This window comes from Miscanthus floridulus, chromosome 9 (genome assembly GCF_019320115.1).
Source record: "Miscanthus floridulus cultivar M001 chromosome 9, ASM1932011v1, whole genome shotgun sequence".
In the NCBI taxonomy this organism is placed as follows: Eukaryota; Viridiplantae; Streptophyta; class Magnoliopsida; order Poales; family Poaceae; genus Miscanthus; species Miscanthus floridulus.
In genome coordinates this window covers 14,064,578-14,081,219 of record NC_089588.1, presented here as the reverse complement: position 1 = coordinate 14,081,219, position 16,642 = coordinate 14,064,578, and the positions used below count along the sequence as shown (strand labels likewise).

Below are 16,642 nucleotides of genomic sequence, written 5' to 3'. Positions count from 1 at the left end.
TTCCCTCTGGTTCGGTCGCTCCTTTGCATAGGCCACCGTCGCCGTTGTGCCTATGTCTGGTGTCTCCATGGCACATGGATCTAGTGAGGGGAGAGGGAAAGGGAGAAGGTCGACGCCAAGAAGAGGAGTATTGCCGGATCCCAGGGCGTCGAGTTCTAGCGCTCATGAAGCTGGCCGCGTTGTGGAGGTGAGTACAAAGCTATTGGAGCTAGGGTTAATGAGTGGACTATACTAAATTTTGATTGCAACAGGGATTCATTTGATTTTTGATCAAAAGTTGTCAATTTGTTGTAGCTTGAAACATTGCTTGAAGAACATTGAGAGTGGGGAAACTGAGGAGAGGGAAACGTCGTGAGCCTCTAGTCGATAGGTAAAGGAGGAAGCGAGGGGCAGGAACGTCATTTCGCATGTATGATTGGCCACGTGGCAAGCCATGGAGGGGGATGGACGAGATTGACCTGCAAATCCATTGTTTGAAGACAAAAGTGGACACTTTTAAAGTTTAGGGACCAAACTAAACCTCAGACGATAGTTTAGGGATGAAAATGGCTATTTTGCCTTTATGCGGCTAGAAAAGCAAAAGCCTAGGTTTAGAGATTTTCTTCACCACCTTAGATTGGTTTACGCAGAGGAGTCAAAGCTGGTGAAGTAAAAAAGAAGAAGTGGATTCATCTTGTTTACGAGGAGTCAAAGCTGGTGAAGTAAAAAAAAATAGTGACTTTATCTGCTCTATGGTGCATGATGAAGTCGTTAAGGGGACCTTGGCTGTTAAGTTTTCTTTCTTTCTTTTTTAATCAATCTACTGGCCGGCAAGCCAGTAGCCATTCCGTTACGCCGTTCTCCCAAGATTTTGGTTCTTTTCGTCGCCGACCACTACTTCCGCGTCATCGAGAATAACTTTGGCGCAAGCATGTCGAGACCTGATAGAACCAGAAAATGGAGTGGATGAACTGAAAGAGTCGATGTGGGCGGCGAAGAATCAGGTTCCTCCTCCTCCTCTCGCCCACGGCAAAAATAGATATAGAAATATTTGTTCAGTTGAAAAATCGGAAGAAATAAAGGTGGGAAATATTCGCCGCCAACTTTCCGGTACTGTAATACAGGGATGGTGAGATCAGCGAGATGGTGAGATGTCACCAAGAGCAGGGGAGGTCCCCAGAGCAGAGAAGATGGTCACATGCGATCGCCGTCTTCTTCACGCGGCCGCCGGCCGGCCCTCGGGTATAATAAATTCCCCACGCCTCTGCCCCCAACTCCTCTTCACCTCCATGCAAGCTAGACCGAAGCAGAGGACACCTGAAAGATCGAGAGAAACAAACAGAGGAGGAAAAGCAGCAGGAGGAATCATGGCCAAGGTCCACCCCAACGCCGTGTCTCCACCAGAGCCCGGCGGCGCCACCGGTGGCCCGGCCCTGGCGGCGGCCGAGGGAGATGAGCCGCCCACGGTGCTGACGGTGTGGCGCAAGTCGCTGCTCTTCAACTGCGACGGCTTCACCGTCTTCGACACCCGCGGAGACCTCGCTTTCCGCGTCGACTGCTACGCCGGCGGGAGCCGCCGCGCCGCCGACGTCGTGCTCATGGACGCCAGGGGGAAGCCGCTCCTCACGGTCCGCCGCAAGACGCGCCTCGGGCTGGCCGAGCGCTGCTGGGTCATCTACGACGGCGACGCGGACGCCGACAAGAGGGCCACGCCGCTGCTCTCCGTCCGCCGCCACGCCGCCGGCCGCCTCCTCGGCGCCACCAGCGCCTGCAAGACGCTGGCGCGCGTCGCCACACCGGGCGCCGAGGCCTCGGCGGCGGCGGTGGCGTACGTGGTGGAGGGCTCCTACGGGCGGCGTGCCTGCAAGGTGCGCGACGCCGCGCGCGGGGGCGCTGTCGTGGCCGAGGTGCAGAGGAAGGAGGCCGTCGGCGACGACGTGTTCCGCCTCGTTGTGGCGGGGCCACGCCTCGGCGCGCCGCTCGCCATGGCGCTCGTCATCGCCCTCGACGACATGTTCCGAGGCAGTGGTACCGGCGCCGGCGGCTGGTCGGCGCGGTCGCTGCTGCACAGGACCTTGTCGGTGTAGTACTTTCATTACTGCTAGTAGTAGTTCTTTTACGAGTAGCTATAAGGCAAGGGATGGAGTGGAGCCCACATGTCAGGGAGTGGCTCCGTTGTATGGGTACTGTTACAAAGACCCTGGGCCCAGTTGTCGGCGACAGCAGAGTTTAGAATGCAGGCTGCAGCAGCGACAGGGCCGGCTGACCCAAGTATATATATTCTCTGTATTATAGGTACCAGATTTTTCAATTCAGATAATCAAATGCGAAAAAGATGTTAAGTTCTCTCCCAAATCAAATTATATGTTTTCAAGATCGACGCAATATGATGGATTAATCAGGAAAATCCCCTGGATCAATGGATTGGATGGTCGAGATTGGTGGACTGAAATTACCATCACTTTTAGGCTATTTGGGATTTTCCGTAGTTTGTACTACTAAGAATCATAAAGAGAATGTTGCTAGCTGAATCAGGTTTCATCCGAGTTGTGGGCGGTCATTCTTGCGAGTTTTTCCCGCTATTATGTTGGGTTCATGGGGATCCAATTCCCGAGCGGATCTTTTGCATACCAGGAACGAGTGGTTCCCTAGCTGCATCCCTGTTGGAGTAATTACCCGGTATATACTATCTTTATCCAACCGCATATAAGAAAAATATTACTTCTACAAATCCCGGTACATGATTAATATACTATTGAAACTTTATATTATTTTTTAATCATCTTAATAACTCAAATGATAAAATTCAAAATTATGAATTTATAGATCTCATCAAGACCTATAATTTCTATATACAAAGAATTTTTATCCGACGCCATACAAGAAAGATATGATTTTTAAGACAACAAATTTGTTACGTGATTAATATAATGCTGAAATTTTATAATATTTTTTCCAACATCTTAACTATCTCGAATGGAAAACCACAAAACTAGAAAGTTGTAGTCTGATAGAGGGCTACAATTTTCACATAAGTATCGTATGAAAAGATACTAGTTTTTAAAATTGAGCCTTGCCGCTGACACGTGGGTTATGCATGTTAGCTACTGGGTCGGGTAAACGTCCATTTTTTATCTGGATGAGAGCCGAAGTAACTTTAGGGACAAAAAAAAACATTTTGAAACTTTGGGGGCCTATATAACACATGTAGACAACTTCAAAGATCTATTCACTCTCCAAAGGATGTCTCCACAAAGGATGTGCCTCCTTGCTTGTTCTGTACTGATCTGAATCAGTATACGCTAGCGAAAGCCAATCGATGGGGCATTTAATTTGTTCCATCTCAAATCCAAATTGTTGTAGTGCAGCATCGTCTTGAGCTAGGATCTATTTGCAGCTAGATCATGCAAGTTGGGAGAGGAAACTTTGGTTGTGAACAGATGAACTTATTAAAGTGGAACCCATCCAACCTAACAAAAATCATGATCGTGTAAATAAAACAGTAAACGAAAACAACAGACAGAAGTAGGTAGGAGAAAACAAAAATCATGATCACTGTGCATACCCTGAGCTAGCAAGGGTATTTCTATCCAAGTTGCATCCTTATTGCTCAAATTTTTCTAGTGCCGGATAAGATCGATCGACATGCTCATCCATATGCAGAGAAGGAAGAAGCTAGAATTTTGAGGGGTCCACCAGTTAATCATGGAGCATGCATAAAACACAAGCAATGATCAGATCGAGCAAGATAGAGGAAGTGTACAACATTACGTGCAATTCATACCGTGCCCATGTCTTGGGTTGTTGGATATCCCCCCGAAAAATGAAAATGCAGCGAGCACCATCAACCAGATTTTATAATATATGCCTCATGACAACTGCGCACATTTGGAAGCACAAACCAAATCAACTTAACTGAGACTAGCATTCCTAGTCTTTTGAATAATATCTTGTGATAATGTTCATGAGTTACAATCACTACTATAAAAATCTTTTGCAAGACATTTGGGAATGGGCCTCAGAGACGGGTAGGTATTTCAACCGCCTCGATTAATGCCTCGGATTAACCGAGGCGGTCATTTTTTATTAACCGATTACAATCAAGCGTATCGCAAAATCGATTTACGGAGGCGGTTGAAAAATAACCGCCTCCTAAAATCTATTAACCGAGGCGGGTTTCAAAATACCAGCATTTTGGAGGCAAGCCTAAGTGGCCGAGGCCTAGCCAAAGCCCATAACAACCCCTCCTCTTAGGCTTATATAAATAGCAGAGTTAGGGTTTTCACTCCTCACCCTCACTCCCTCTCTCCCAAACCGGTAGCCGCAGCCCGTCCTCCTCCGTCTCTCTCGCGCCCCTTTCCGTCTCTCTCACTCTCTCCCAGGCGCGCCGCTCTCTCACTCTCTCCGTCTCCCTCCCAGGCGCTGTACTCCCTCCCCTCTCCATCTTCCTCCCAAGTGCCCCTCTCCCTCCTACCGCGCCCCTCCCCTCTCCTCTCCCCCACGCGGCGGCGGTGGCAAGCTCCTCCTCCGACGGGTCCTCCGACGGCGTGGTGCTCCGACTGCAGCGTGGGGCCTCCGACGGATCTAGGCACACGGCTTCGACTATGGTGGCGGCGCGCTCCTGGGGTCCCTCACAGCGGCGGGCAGGGAGCGCTTCTCCTCGAGGAGAGGACGCGGATCCAGGGGCAGGGCGTGCTGATCCGGCGAGGAGAGGAGGCGACGCATGCAGATCTGGCTCGGCAGCGGCTAGGGCGCCGCGAATCTTGTGCCCTATGGCGGCGGCGTGGATCTTGGGCCCGGCTCCCTCTCCCCCACCGGCGACCCTCTCCTCTTCTTCTCCCGGCGCCTCCGACCCGCGTCTCCAGCAAGGACGCAACGGATCCGGCGTGGGTGCAGTGGATCCGGCGTCTCTGACTTGTGTCTCCGGCGAGGATGCAGCGGATCTGGCGGCGGGCGGCCAGATCCCGGTTCGGTGCGCGGTCCAACGAGGATGCTCACACCGGCGAGCAGCTGCGGCGGTGGCGGCGCGTGGATGGGCTTGTCGGGCTTATCCACAGGTTTTTCTTTTTTTTGTTTTTTTATTCGATTTATCGAGGCGGGCATCCAACCGCCTTGAAAAAGGCCGTGACCTTTCGTCCGAGGCGTTTGCGATATCCGCCTCGGTAAAGTTTTCTGTATGAGTGAATTTGGGGACTTCACTGGTTTTCAAATCACAATACAGACAGAGGCAATCATACATGTGCACACATGCTCGTCCATATGAATTTACATATACTCCCTACACTTGATCACCTCGCTACAGATCTCATAGGTGATACGTGTCGGACATATCATCTACTACCCAAAGAACAACACTGTTAATCCCAAAATAACTATAAAAAATACAAACACTCATGTCAAGTCGAGAGAACTCAAACCTACCCAACGCAAGAAACCCGACTCTCGGTTAGTACTTATTTCACTTGAGATGCATATAGCATGCCCTGTACATCATATATAAACTACTCATTTTAGCAGCAAATTAGACATATACTAGAACATCTATTAAAAACGCAACATTGGTACGGTACGGACCGATAATGGAGTGGAAAGTGGAAACGGTTCAAACACGAATGGATGATGATATTTTTTTTGTTTATGATAGGCTATATAATAGTGCAGCAGATATATCCAGATAGCCAGATAGGCCTTTCTCCATGCACGGTTCCTTGTTGATCAACAGGTAATACGAAAACACGGCCAAAAAGAAAGAAAGAAAAAGTGGAGTGGCCGGATTATTGAGGCTGTGTTTAGTTCGCGAAATTTGAAAATCTGACTACTGTAGCACTTTCGTTTTTATTTGGCAATTCGTGTTCAATCATGGACTAATTAGACTCAAAACGTTCGTCTCGCGATTTTCAACCAAATTGTACAATTTTTTTTTTCGTCTATATTTAATACTCCCTCCATACTCGTATTAGATGTCGTTTTGGACAGGATTGTGCATACCAAAGAGTGATTAATTAGGGGGTGTTTTTCCATGTCTGCCCCTAATAAATAGAGTTGCGGGTGCATCTGTATCGAGTAAACAACCAAGGCTCTAACGGCTAGAGCAGCGAGGAATAAGCTACCAGTCGTGAGGTCCCGGGTTCGATACCTAGTCGGGCACTATTTTTTTGCTTGTGGACATTTGCATGGGTAATTTTGCATGGCACTGTTCGTGCGTGGCGCTCGCGCTTGCCGCCCGTGCTCGCGAATTTGGCCGCCGCGCTCGTGAATTTGGCTTGACGCGCGCGGAAGCTGCACGGCGCTGTGCATTCTCGTAATCTCGTTGCATTCGCTTGTTTTTTGCGTTCTGGCGCTCATTTTTTGCATTCTGGCGCTCGTTTTTTTCGTTCTGGCGCTCGTTTTTCCACTGCGCTAGCACGATGAGCAGGTCCGACGGTTCAACTGGTTCATCTATTTAATGGCTGCGTTGCTTGCTTCTTGCTTCTATCCCCTTGCCTTGCTTGCCTACTAGTACATCTACCGCACAATGGCTTAGCGTTTTCTCCTTCTACATCTACTACGGCACAATGGCTGGTGATCAATTCCCTGCCTTTGATCTCAACGTGCGTTTAGAAGAAGATGACGACGGCAACCGAGGCGCTGCGTGATTAGTGTGCCTCGAGCGAAGATCACAATGGCTGGAGAGGATGGGAGCGTTGCGTGATTAGTGTGCCTCGAGCGAAGAGCGTAGCGGGCGGCGAGCGTGCGCATACGAGGCGCTGCGATTAATTCCATGTCGAGCGGAGGTGGGCCGAGCGTGCGCAACGAAGAGCCAGGGGCAAACGTGTCCATTCAAAGCTGTTTACGGGCTCAACGACAACCTTTGTGAAATCAGCAGCGTCGCCCAGAACGACATCTAAACCGAGTACGGAGGGAGTACTCCATACACGTATCGCAATATTCGATGTGATGGCTACTATAGCACTTTTTGGAAAACTTTTTGGGAACTAAACCCTAGCTAGCTATAGCTCCTACGATGATGGTAAGCAATTAGGGAAAGGAAGGACGGCTGCCCATCAGTCAGAGAATCCAAGTGCGTTCCGGCATTTCCATGGCTCCATACACGCGTCAGCAGAGATCCGAGACTCGAGAGAAAGGTGAAAGCAGCCATCCATGTTTAATGTTTTCTTGACTGAATTAAAAGCCACAGGGGAATGTATGGCGGCAAACAAAAAGCAGTTGATTGCGTGGCACCTCGAACACGATTTTCCTTTCTTATTTGGATTTGAGCTTCCCTATAGCTACTACATACTTGACCTTTTTCATTTCATACTACTACATACAGATAACATTTTGGGTGCGTGACGGTGGCAAAGGCTTTACATGGGACTGTAGAAGCAGGACACGTGCGATGCTCTTTGTTGACCTCACGGACCTTTGCTGCATGCTCTCGAGACTCGAGGCAACCACAGCCAGGCCAGCCGACCGTTTCTAGACTAGACTATGCACAGTCAGACTGACTGTGTGAGCATTGGAAGTCAATTATTTAGAATTTTTTTTATCTTTTTGTTGCCATTACCGTTATATGAACAAGCCTTATTTCCTTGGTTGCCATACATACAGATTATTTGTTTCCTTAAATACCACAGAGAGAACAAAGCGCCATTACAAGATGTTCGTTACACATGGCTAACTGTATGAGCACCATCGATAACCAAATTTGATTATTTTTTTTATAGTATATATGAGCTTGATAGTATGTTTGTGCAATTTATTTCGCTGGAGTAATTAAGTTTAAGTTTAATTCGGTACTATATCTACGTAGATATTTTATCTCTAGGATGTATTAAAAAAATGAACATCCTTTGCTGTTCAAGGCATCCTTTCATATCAAACGTTGATTATCTCCGAGTACTTCCTAAAAAATCTCCTTCCTTTGTCACGGTCAGGCTGACAGGTTGTGGAAATTTCTGCATTACTGCAGTAGAGTGCTTTCTCCATTCACTTCAATTCTCCTGCGGGCACTTGGGCAGCATGCATGACTACGCGGGTCAGTCAGTCACCACGTCAGCATCACCACCCTGCCTTCCTCGCCGTCCCTCCCACCAAAAACGGATCGGATACGGACGGATATCACCGATATTATATTTGTTTTCATATTTCTGTCTGGATTTGGATTCGAATACGGATAGTGTCAACTATGTCGGATAGGATACGATTGGATATCGACATCATAAATATGCGATTTGAGTATTCGGATACGGATACGGTATCGGATGTTGAATATCCGGACTCGGATACGGACAAATCTCAACCCCTCTAAACAGATTCGATTTCGAATACGGTCGGAAAATATCCGTACGGTTTTCGTCCCTGCCACCAACTCACCATGGCCATTCGCCCATTTGGCCAGTCCGGACACTCGGGTTAAGTTAGGGTGCGTTTAGATCCAAAAAATTTTGGATTTTGGCTCACTGTAGCATTTCGTTTGTATTTGGTAATTAGTGTCTAATTATGGACTAATTAGGTTCAAAAGTTTTGTCTCGCGATTTCTCGACCAACTGTGTAATTAGTTTTTTTTCGTCTACATTTAATACTCTATGCATATGCCACAAGATTCGATGTGACAGTTACTATGCAAAAATTTTTGGCAACTAAACGGGGCCTTACTTATACAACTGTTGATCTTATGCCTCGCCTTGATCCAGTTTGGCGGAGTCCATCGATTCCGTTGTGGGCCCCCGAAATCCTCTGGCGTTTCTTCAGGAGTAAACGCAGCAAGGGGCCACTTTCAGCCCATTTTTATACATCATGGCCCAACGAGAATGTCACACACTGCCACCTTGACCTTATCAAGACCTCCTCGGCCCCACCTGTCCTGTCCGTCCCGCCGCTCAGCGGGCGTTTGAAATTTGAGTCACAGCACGGCAGTTACGGCCCCCGAATCTCTCTCTCCACCTCCTCGGCTCCTCCCCCCAAATCCCTCGATCCCATCTCCACCCGCCATGGCGACGGTCACGCAGGGGGTGCTGCTGCGGCTGCTGCAGGCGATGCACACGGAGGAGCGCGTGGCGGGGGAGCACCGCTCGCCGGTGCTGCAGGTGACGGCCGTGGTGCCGGCGCTGACAGCCTCCACCTCCGACTCCCCGCTCCTCGCCGCGCCGCCCTCCAACGGCGTCCTCCTCAACCTCTCCGACGGCCTCCACTGCACCTACGTCCAGGTCCCGCCCGCCGACGCCGACGCGCTGCTGGCCGCGGCCCGCCCGCAGCTCGTGGGCCACCTCGTCCACCTCGACCGCCTCCGCTTCGCGCGCCCCGTGCCGCGCGCGGTTGGACTCCGCACCGTCCCGTCCTCCCGCCCCCTCCCCTGCGTCGGCAAGCCCGAGCCGCTCGTCGCGCGCCCCGCATCCTGCGCCCGCGGCTACGTCATCCAGCCCGCCGCGTCCGCCGCCGACGCCGCGCCGCCCCTCATGCCTTCCTCCTCCAACCCCTCCGCCGCTCCCGACGCCAGCGAGACCGCCGCCGTCAAGCGGACCGTCCTGGGTCCGAAGAACGCCGTCGCCGACCCCGCGCCGCAGCAGCCCGTCAAGCGCAGGTTCTCGTCCCCGGCGCCGCCGTCCAAGCAGCGAGATCCGTCGCCCGCCGCCAAGCCCGCGGTCTCGCGGGCGTCGTCTCCCTCCGTCGGCAAAAGCGCCTCGCGGGCGTCCTCGCCCGCTGTCAGGGGCACGCCGCGGGCCACGTCGCCGGCGCCGTCCAAGTGCGTGGTGCCGAGCCTGGTCGCCGCCAGGGAGGAGAACCGGAGGGTGGTGAGGGAGCCGGCGATCCTTGTGCCGTCGAGGTACCGCCAGCCGTCGCCCGCGGGAGGGAGGAGGGGCGCCGCGTCTCCGGCCGTCGGCGGCGGGAGGCGGACCTCCCTGTCGCCTTGCTCGCGCCGGCTGTCTGGGGAAGGCACCGGCAAGAAGAAGGTTGGGGTGCTGGTGGCTGGGATCTCCAAGATGTCGGATTTGGGGAGTGGGTCGGCTGCGAAGCCCGGGAGGAAGAGCTGGGACGACCCCACGGTTTCGCTTGGGACGGCGGCGCCAGGATCCGTGATGAAGTCTAAGGCCAAGGTGGACAAGGATTCCATCCTCAGGACTCAGGTCTGGATCCTCTGTTACTACATTATTGTGTTACATTTGGGACATCGTACTTGTCGAGACTGTCAAGATAACCATCTGATAATTCGAGGAATATAATTCTATCACTGCCTGCATTGTGACTGGAATAGTGGTAGTAAATAACTCTTTTTCTGAAGCGTTATAACCGTATTAATTGAAAATTATCTTGAACTTGAAGGTATACCATTTGGGTGTGTTGTATTGTCGTTCAAACGAAAGATCTTCCAAGGTACACTCAGATGGGATTATAAACGGATGACTGCCAAATTCATGCTAGGGAAAACCCAAAGTATGACTTAACCATGAACATTGAACAGCATACTTGATTCATAGGATCATAGCCTTGGTCAGATTTGGTTATGCAAATTAAGATCTGACATAGCTAGATGGTGTTGGATATGGATAGGATAGTAGACAAAGAAACATTGTTGGGAAAAAAACTGAAGTATGAAGTGACTGTATAACCTTAATTGTTGGCTCAGAAAATCATAACCGTGGTTAACTATGATCCTTTCAGTAATAACCATTTTCAAATAGATATGTACTGTGAACAGTTCTGTCGCAATGTTTGCTTAATTTGCAAAATTGGTGCTATGACTACAAATTAGTTGAAAGAAAATTCCAAGCACATGGTGCGACGATCATAACTGTTACAGTTAGTTTGGAATTTCAAATAAATAAATAAATATATATATATATAGAATGGTGTATTGGTCATTTTCAGGTTCAGAGTCTGATTTTTTTTTTCTGCATATCATTAGGTAGCATGGTTGGATAAACCCGTTTTGCCTGTGTACAACAGAAAGCCGTGTCCTTGTAGTGTATAGTAGAATGTTTTGTGCCTGTGCATTAAACATTTCTTCTTTGTCTCTATCATCAGGAAGCAATGTCGAGGCGACAAAGTGATGCTACAACGGAACAATCCAGTAATGACGATTCATCTGTTGATGAGAGGCCAAAGCCTCGTAAGAAGATAGAATCTACCTCAGTAAAGGCAAAAACCACAGCTCCAAAAATTATACTTCACGATCCTAAATGGACTGACGGCAGCATTCCATTGGATGCAATTCCTGATAAACTCTCAAAAATTGGAAAGGTAAGCAACTCTATTTTATTGGCTCAGTCTCCATTTAGTGTTCCTGACTTGACTTGAGTTTCTAATATAATCTCTACTGAATTTCAGGAAGCTTTTGAACGGAGAGATTTAGCAGCAACTGCTGCAGCTAGCGCCCTGCAAGAGGCATTGGTCTCTGAATCTGTAATCAGGAATATAAGGTATTTGGACACATATATTTTCCCTGTCTAAAAACAAAACCAGTGCATTTGTTCAGCAGAAAAGTGGTGCGATAATATCTTGTTTATTTCTGCCTATTATTCAGCAGAAAAGTGGTGTGATAATAACTTGTTTATTTCTGCCTACAGCAAGTTCTCTGAAATCTGCGCTTCGTCAAAGGTCTCCAATCCATTTCCAACAGTCGATCTTTTCCTGGTTGTCTACGAGGATACTCTCAAATGGAAGACCATCTCTGAGTCTATGGTGACCAATGGGGCTGAAGAGGAATTCTTCGAGAAATCAACTAAGCACTGGGTTGGCGCTGCATTAGCCACTGATCTTGAGGTCCTCAAGCTGCTGAACGGTGCCACTGGATCCTTCTCTCGGACGAGGAGCACCAACAAGCCAAATGCATCTTCAGTGGAACCACCAAGAACAAGCCTGTCGAAGAAGCCAACACATGGAGCTTCAGCAAAAGTGCAGTCTAAGGTTGCACCAAGCTCTCCACTGAGGTGCACATGGAGTAACACCGAGAGCATGAGTGAGACAGCTGAGCTTGCCAAGTCCTTGTGGTGTGAGATGCATACGTGGTTCCTGACTTTTGTGGACGAGGCACTGGATGTGGGCTTCCACCTGTTCGAAGATCAGAATGTCGCTAGCAAGGGAAAGCACAGCAGCCACATAACGATGGTCCTCTCACAGTTCAAGAAGATCAGCGACTGGTTGGACCAGGTAGGGAAGATTGCAGAGGAGGAGAGGACCAAGGAGAAGATCGAGTGCTTGAAGCGCAAGATCTATGGGTTTGTCATTAGCCACATGGGGTCTGCATTCGAGAGCTCTGTCTCGGTTTCTTCCAGGAGTTGAGGGGATGCTTCATGCTCTGAAGCTTGCTGCTCACAGTTTCTGTTCACATTGGTTCTTCAAATTGTTAAGATTTAAAGGTTACACAATCATGTAGCCTGTTGGTGCAGTTCTTTGTTTTCTTTTGGGGTGCCTAATTTATGACTTGTTTCTTCATGTGAATAAATTATCGTATTATCATTATGGACTGCCTTATATGTGTTTTGTCAGGTATGATTATGAAGAGAGCGAGGCTATAATAATTTCTTGGTTCAGTTTGCATTTTGTTGTGAGTTTGTGACCATATGTCCATGTCAGCCGTCGTACTGAGAGCTGTGACTATGCGCCGATTGAGATGATTATGCCCTTTCAAAGCAAAAGGCATATGCAACGGTAAAGACAATCATGCTGCTGCCTATAACTTTTTCTCTTTATGCAACTGTAAAGCAGAAGTCATCTTGTCAAATGTGTCTGGAGTAGTATCTCCAAGTCATGTTTTTCAGTTTTCACTAGGCAGTGGTTTCCTTTGGTACTCAGTCCATAGGATGGGTGTGCAGTACAACACAAAAAACAGAGATGTCTTTTCTGTAAGCCCCTGCTTGCTTCTCTTATAATCCGTCTTTTTCAGCTTGTTTTTTTAGCCGGAACAGTATTTTTCTCTCACAACAAATCATCCGGAACATTGTTTCGTCTTATTTTTTCAGCGAAGCGAACGGGGCCTAAACTAGTGATACAGCGCCAGGAAAACAGCACGCCCATTTCTTGGGTTCTTCAATTTCTGAGAAATTCACTCTTCTCCTTGTTCTGCTCGAATGCTCAATGTGCGTACGTGAATGCTGCTGAGTTTACTCTGAGTATGCAACTGATGTAACATTTTTGAACAAACCAACAGCAAAGAAACTCCCGGGTCCTGAATGACATCCACTGAAGGCAACACCACACAAGAACCAACCGAATTTCAAGTATTCCATCATCAAGCCATCTGGTAGACTGACAGTTGCATTCTAATTGGACTGTAAGATGAAAACGTTGAGCCATATATAAATGTCGGTGTTGACACAAAAATGTGGCAATATGATCAACACACAACAACCCGGATAATCTTGACGGAGTGAATCCGAAGATCTGCTTAGCTTCAACACAAGAACGATCGGTTTCGGAACCAAAGATGTGCCAGTCAATTTGAGCATACAATTGACAAGGAGAGAATAATCCGTAGTTTAAGGTGAAACATGTCGGTGTTGTACATGTGACCAAATAGCCGATTGATATGGTCATCGACTACAGAGTCGACATCCAGCAATAAAGCGATATAAGAAAACATCATCGGCTAAATAGAGCATGATCAATATAAAGTGTTGAGCCGATAAGTTTGATAAAAAAAGTATAACATGCGAACAATCGACTGTTTACCATAAATGAATCCATAAACAATCTGAATCTAATCTATTATCATCAACAGTGAGATTCGACTCGATCGATGGAACTATGATAATGATAACAGAATGAAGGCAAAGAATCTATAAAATCATCTAGATGTCAACAGATTCATGAAAATATACTATATGTATAAATATACTATATGTATAAGAATATAAATAATCGGCTAAAATAACATATACGGACATAACAAACAATCATAGTACATATCTCGATCATGAACCAAACTACTTATCAATAATTTCTAAGTCTACCAGCTTCTCTCGACGTTCGCGTCCCCGCCGCCTTCGTTGTCAGTGAAAGCCGCGACCTCGCGGCGGGCGACGTCTCCGTCTCCCTCCGCTGGGAAAACACTGACAGCCCCGAGGGCGCGGGCGGTCAGGGGCACGCGCACGCCCACGCCCACCAGGGCGACGTCGTCGTCGTCCGTGAAACCCGCCGCCTGGCTAGCGCGGTCTCCCACCCGCTTCGCTGGAAAAAGCGCCCCGCGGCTGGTCAGGGGCATCCGCACGCCGGGGGCCACGTCGTCGTCCGTGAAAGCTGCGGCTGCCTCGCGGGCGTCTCGCTCCGCCGTAAAAACAGCCACGCCGGCGGTCAGGGGCACTCCAAGAACTGTGACATCGAAGCACCTGGTATGAAAATTGGACCTTTCCCTTTCTAAAATTGCAAAATTGGTTGTCACCCCTGCTCGGCCATATGGTGTCTCCGTGTCTGTGTTACCAACGCCGGCAACACCATACATCAGATCCCGCCATCCTGATCCACGCCCAGCAGCAACTAGCCCCGTCGCCGCCGGCCTGCATTAGCAACCCGTGCCCACGATCGGGACGGCCCCCGGCCGAGCGGCCTCCACTGCTCAGCCCGCCGGCGATTGCTGCCACTCCCAGCAACTGCGCTGCGCACCGTCCGCGAACCGGTCGACGCCCGCTGCCCAAATCGCCGGTGCTTCTTATGGCTAGCTGTTTTGGGCCTGTGGCAGATCTATACTCCAGTCCCTCCTATATGGCTGTTTTGGGCCCCCGATGTGACGAAATCTTGAGAAACCCATGTTCATTTCAGCCCATTTGCATACGGCACTGCTTAGCCGGCGCCCGGCGCTAAGTCTTCTCCATTTAGCCAATTTAGCGCCCTAAGGGCCGCTGTTAGCGCCAAAAATCACATAGCGCTAAAAGTTGATTATCCTAGCATTTGCTCTGCCTAGACATTATATCCAGAGATTTAAAACTTTGGTGCCATCTATGACTGTTACATACATGGAGAAAAGCTGCGGTCCAAGCGTGGTGCCGAAATTGCTTAAATTTGAATTTATTTAATTTTGTTCTGAAATTCCGCATTAATCGGCAGGTGCCGATTTTTTTCTTTGTACCAGTATAAAACACCCTGGCAACGATTTTAACATATTACACAACTGGTTTGAAATTTCAAACATACATATAGCGTTACATAATGGTGTATTATTAGTCATTTTCTGGTTCATAGTTGTGGTTATTTTCTCTCCATTTTACTCGGTAGCATGGCTGCTGGATAACCATTTTGCATGTGCACGATAGAAAGTTTTTTTTTTTTTTGAAGAATCACAATAGAAAGTATTGGTGTCCTTGTTCAGGGTACATTATTCTGCACCTTTTCATTAAACACTTCTTCGTCGTCGTCTGTACTATCAGGAAGCAAAGTTGAGGCGACTAAGGGACGGCATGATTTCATCGGAAATCAGAAAGGTAGGCAGCTGTCGTTTAATTTGTTGTTGGCCTCACAATCTCCGTGCTGCACGGAGTTCCTGACTTGAGTTTTTTCTATCTAATATAATTTCCTTACAAAATTTAGAAGGAACTTACTGAAGGAAGAGACGCAACAGCAACCATTGCAGCTAGCGTACTGCAAGAGGCATCAATCTTTGATTCACTTCTCAGGAATGAAAGGTATATATATTTAGAGACATCTATTTTTCCCCAGATCCGAGTCGAACGCAATGTACAATTCCATTCAAATTGAAGGACGAATGCCCAGTGTATTGTATTGTATTGTATTTGTGCAGCAGAAATTGAAGGACAAAGAGCACAGCGAAGGAGAGGACGGCTGAGCTTGCCAAGGACTTGTGCGGCCAGATGCAAAGATGGTTCCTGGATTTTGTGGAGGAGGCACTGGATGTGGAGAGCAAGTGGAGGCACAGCAGCGACACACCGACGCTTCTCTCACAGTTCGAAAAGATCAGCGACTGGTTGGAGCAGGTACAGCATCAGATCGTGGAGGAGGAGTGGACCAAGGAGATGATCAAGCGCTTGAAGCACAGGATCAGTCACAACTTAGTGTCGTGTGCCTCCAAGAACTCAGTGTCGTCGGTCTCATCAGTGAGACCACCGTAGACTGTTTTGCATTAGATTGTACAGACGGTCCTTGTTCGTCTAGAATACAAGAAACCTTGCATGTTCGTCACTAGGCAAGTAGGCAGTGGAACTCCTGCTGTAGCAGTGTACTCCACCATGGAAACTGTGCTCATATATTGCGCTCTTCAGTTTATGAGAGATTTGCTCCCGTTACCTGTTCAATATTTGTAAGCGAATATTACTTATAGTGTACTTTGAGTATGCAACTGTTTTTTTTTAAAGAAACTGGCAGGACATGAGAGGAGGGCAGCTCAATCATACAATCTCCGAACTAAAACAATGTTCTGCCAGCAAAGAAACTTCTGAATTCCAGTGCAATCCATCTTTTTTTAGAACAACCAGTGCAATCCATCTGCCTAAGCAACACCACACAGGAAGAACCGATTTTGAACTGCTGGATCCATCTTTTTTTTAGAACAACCAGAGCAATTAACCATGAAATTTAATGTGGATATGGATATTATGTGTGTCTGTAATTTGTCCTAGTTCTGCAATGAACATAAATGTAGTCACCTATTTCTCACCTCAGCAATTAACAGTTGACGACAAGCATGGAAACAATGGTCATGTGAGCCTTTCTTGATGTGGACGACGAACATGAA

General features: G+C 48.2%; 3 protein-coding genes across 3 annotated transcripts; all 3 read left to right on the top strand.

Moving 5' to 3' along the window:
* Nucleotides 1–931: 931 nt before the first annotated feature.
* Nucleotides 932–2,321, top strand: LOC136481389 (protein LURP-one-related 8-like). The gene is made up of 2 exons (XM_066478742.1): nucleotides 932–983; nucleotides 1,104–2,321. The coding sequence occupies exon 2, from the start codon at nucleotides 1,131–1,133 to the stop codon at nucleotides 2,064–2,066; it is 936 nt and encodes a 311-aa protein (XP_066334839.1). The 5' UTR covers nucleotides 932–983; nucleotides 1,104–1,130; the 3' UTR covers nucleotides 2,067–2,321.
* A 6,570-nt stretch (nucleotides 2,322–8,891) lies between these two features.
* LOC136481388 (endochitinase A-like) lies at nucleotides 8,892–12,423 on the top strand. The gene is made up of 4 exons (XM_066478741.1): nucleotides 8,892–10,085; nucleotides 10,984–11,199; nucleotides 11,287–11,378; nucleotides 11,526–12,423. The coding sequence occupies exons 1-4, from the start codon at nucleotides 8,952–8,954 to the stop codon at nucleotides 12,238–12,240; spliced, it is 2,157 nt and encodes a 718-aa protein (XP_066334838.1). The 5' UTR covers nucleotides 8,892–8,951; the 3' UTR covers nucleotides 12,241–12,423.
* Nucleotides 12,245–15,890, top strand: LOC136479282 (uncharacterized). The gene is made up of 6 exons (XM_066477202.1): nucleotides 12,245–12,330; nucleotides 12,448–12,505; nucleotides 13,914–14,288; nucleotides 15,321–15,374; nucleotides 15,481–15,575; nucleotides 15,692–15,890. Exons 1-6 carry the CDS (start codon nucleotides 12,245–12,247, stop codon nucleotides 15,699–15,701), a joined length of 678 nt encoding a protein of 225 aa, XP_066333299.1. The 3' UTR covers nucleotides 15,702–15,890.
* The last annotated feature ends 752 nt before the right edge of the window (nucleotides 15,891–16,642 follow it).

Excerpts from the sequence above, each read along its gene's own strand:
- LOC136481389 (XM_066478742.1), top strand. The coding sequence starts at position 1,131 with ATGTCACCAAGAGCAGGGGAGGTCCCCAGAGCAGAGAAGATGGTCACA.
- LOC136481388 (XM_066478741.1), top strand. The coding sequence starts at position 8,952 with ATGGCGACGGTCACGCAGGGGGTGCTGCTGCGGCTGCTGCAGGCGATG. Across the intron at positions 10,086-10,983 it reads ATTCCATCCTCAGGACTCAG|GAAGCAATGTCGAGGCGACA; the intron begins GTCTGGATCCTC and ends CTCTATCATCAG. Across the intron at positions 11,200-11,286 it reads AACTCTCAAAAATTGGAAAG|GAAGCTTTTGAACGGAGAGA; the intron begins GTAAGCAACTCT and ends ACTGAATTTCAG.
- LOC136479282 (XM_066477202.1), top strand. The coding sequence starts at position 12,245 with ATGCTTCATGCTCTGAAGCTTGCTGCTCACAGTTTCTGTTCACATTGG. Across the intron at positions 12,331-12,447 it reads TTTAAAGGTTACACAATCAT|GTATGATTATGAAGAGAGCG; the intron begins GTAGCCTGTTGG and ends GTGTTTTGTCAG. Across the intron at positions 12,506-13,913 it reads GGTTCAGTTTGCATTTTGTT|CTTCTCTCGACGTTCGCGTC; the intron begins GTGAGTTTGTGA and ends TAAGTCTACCAG.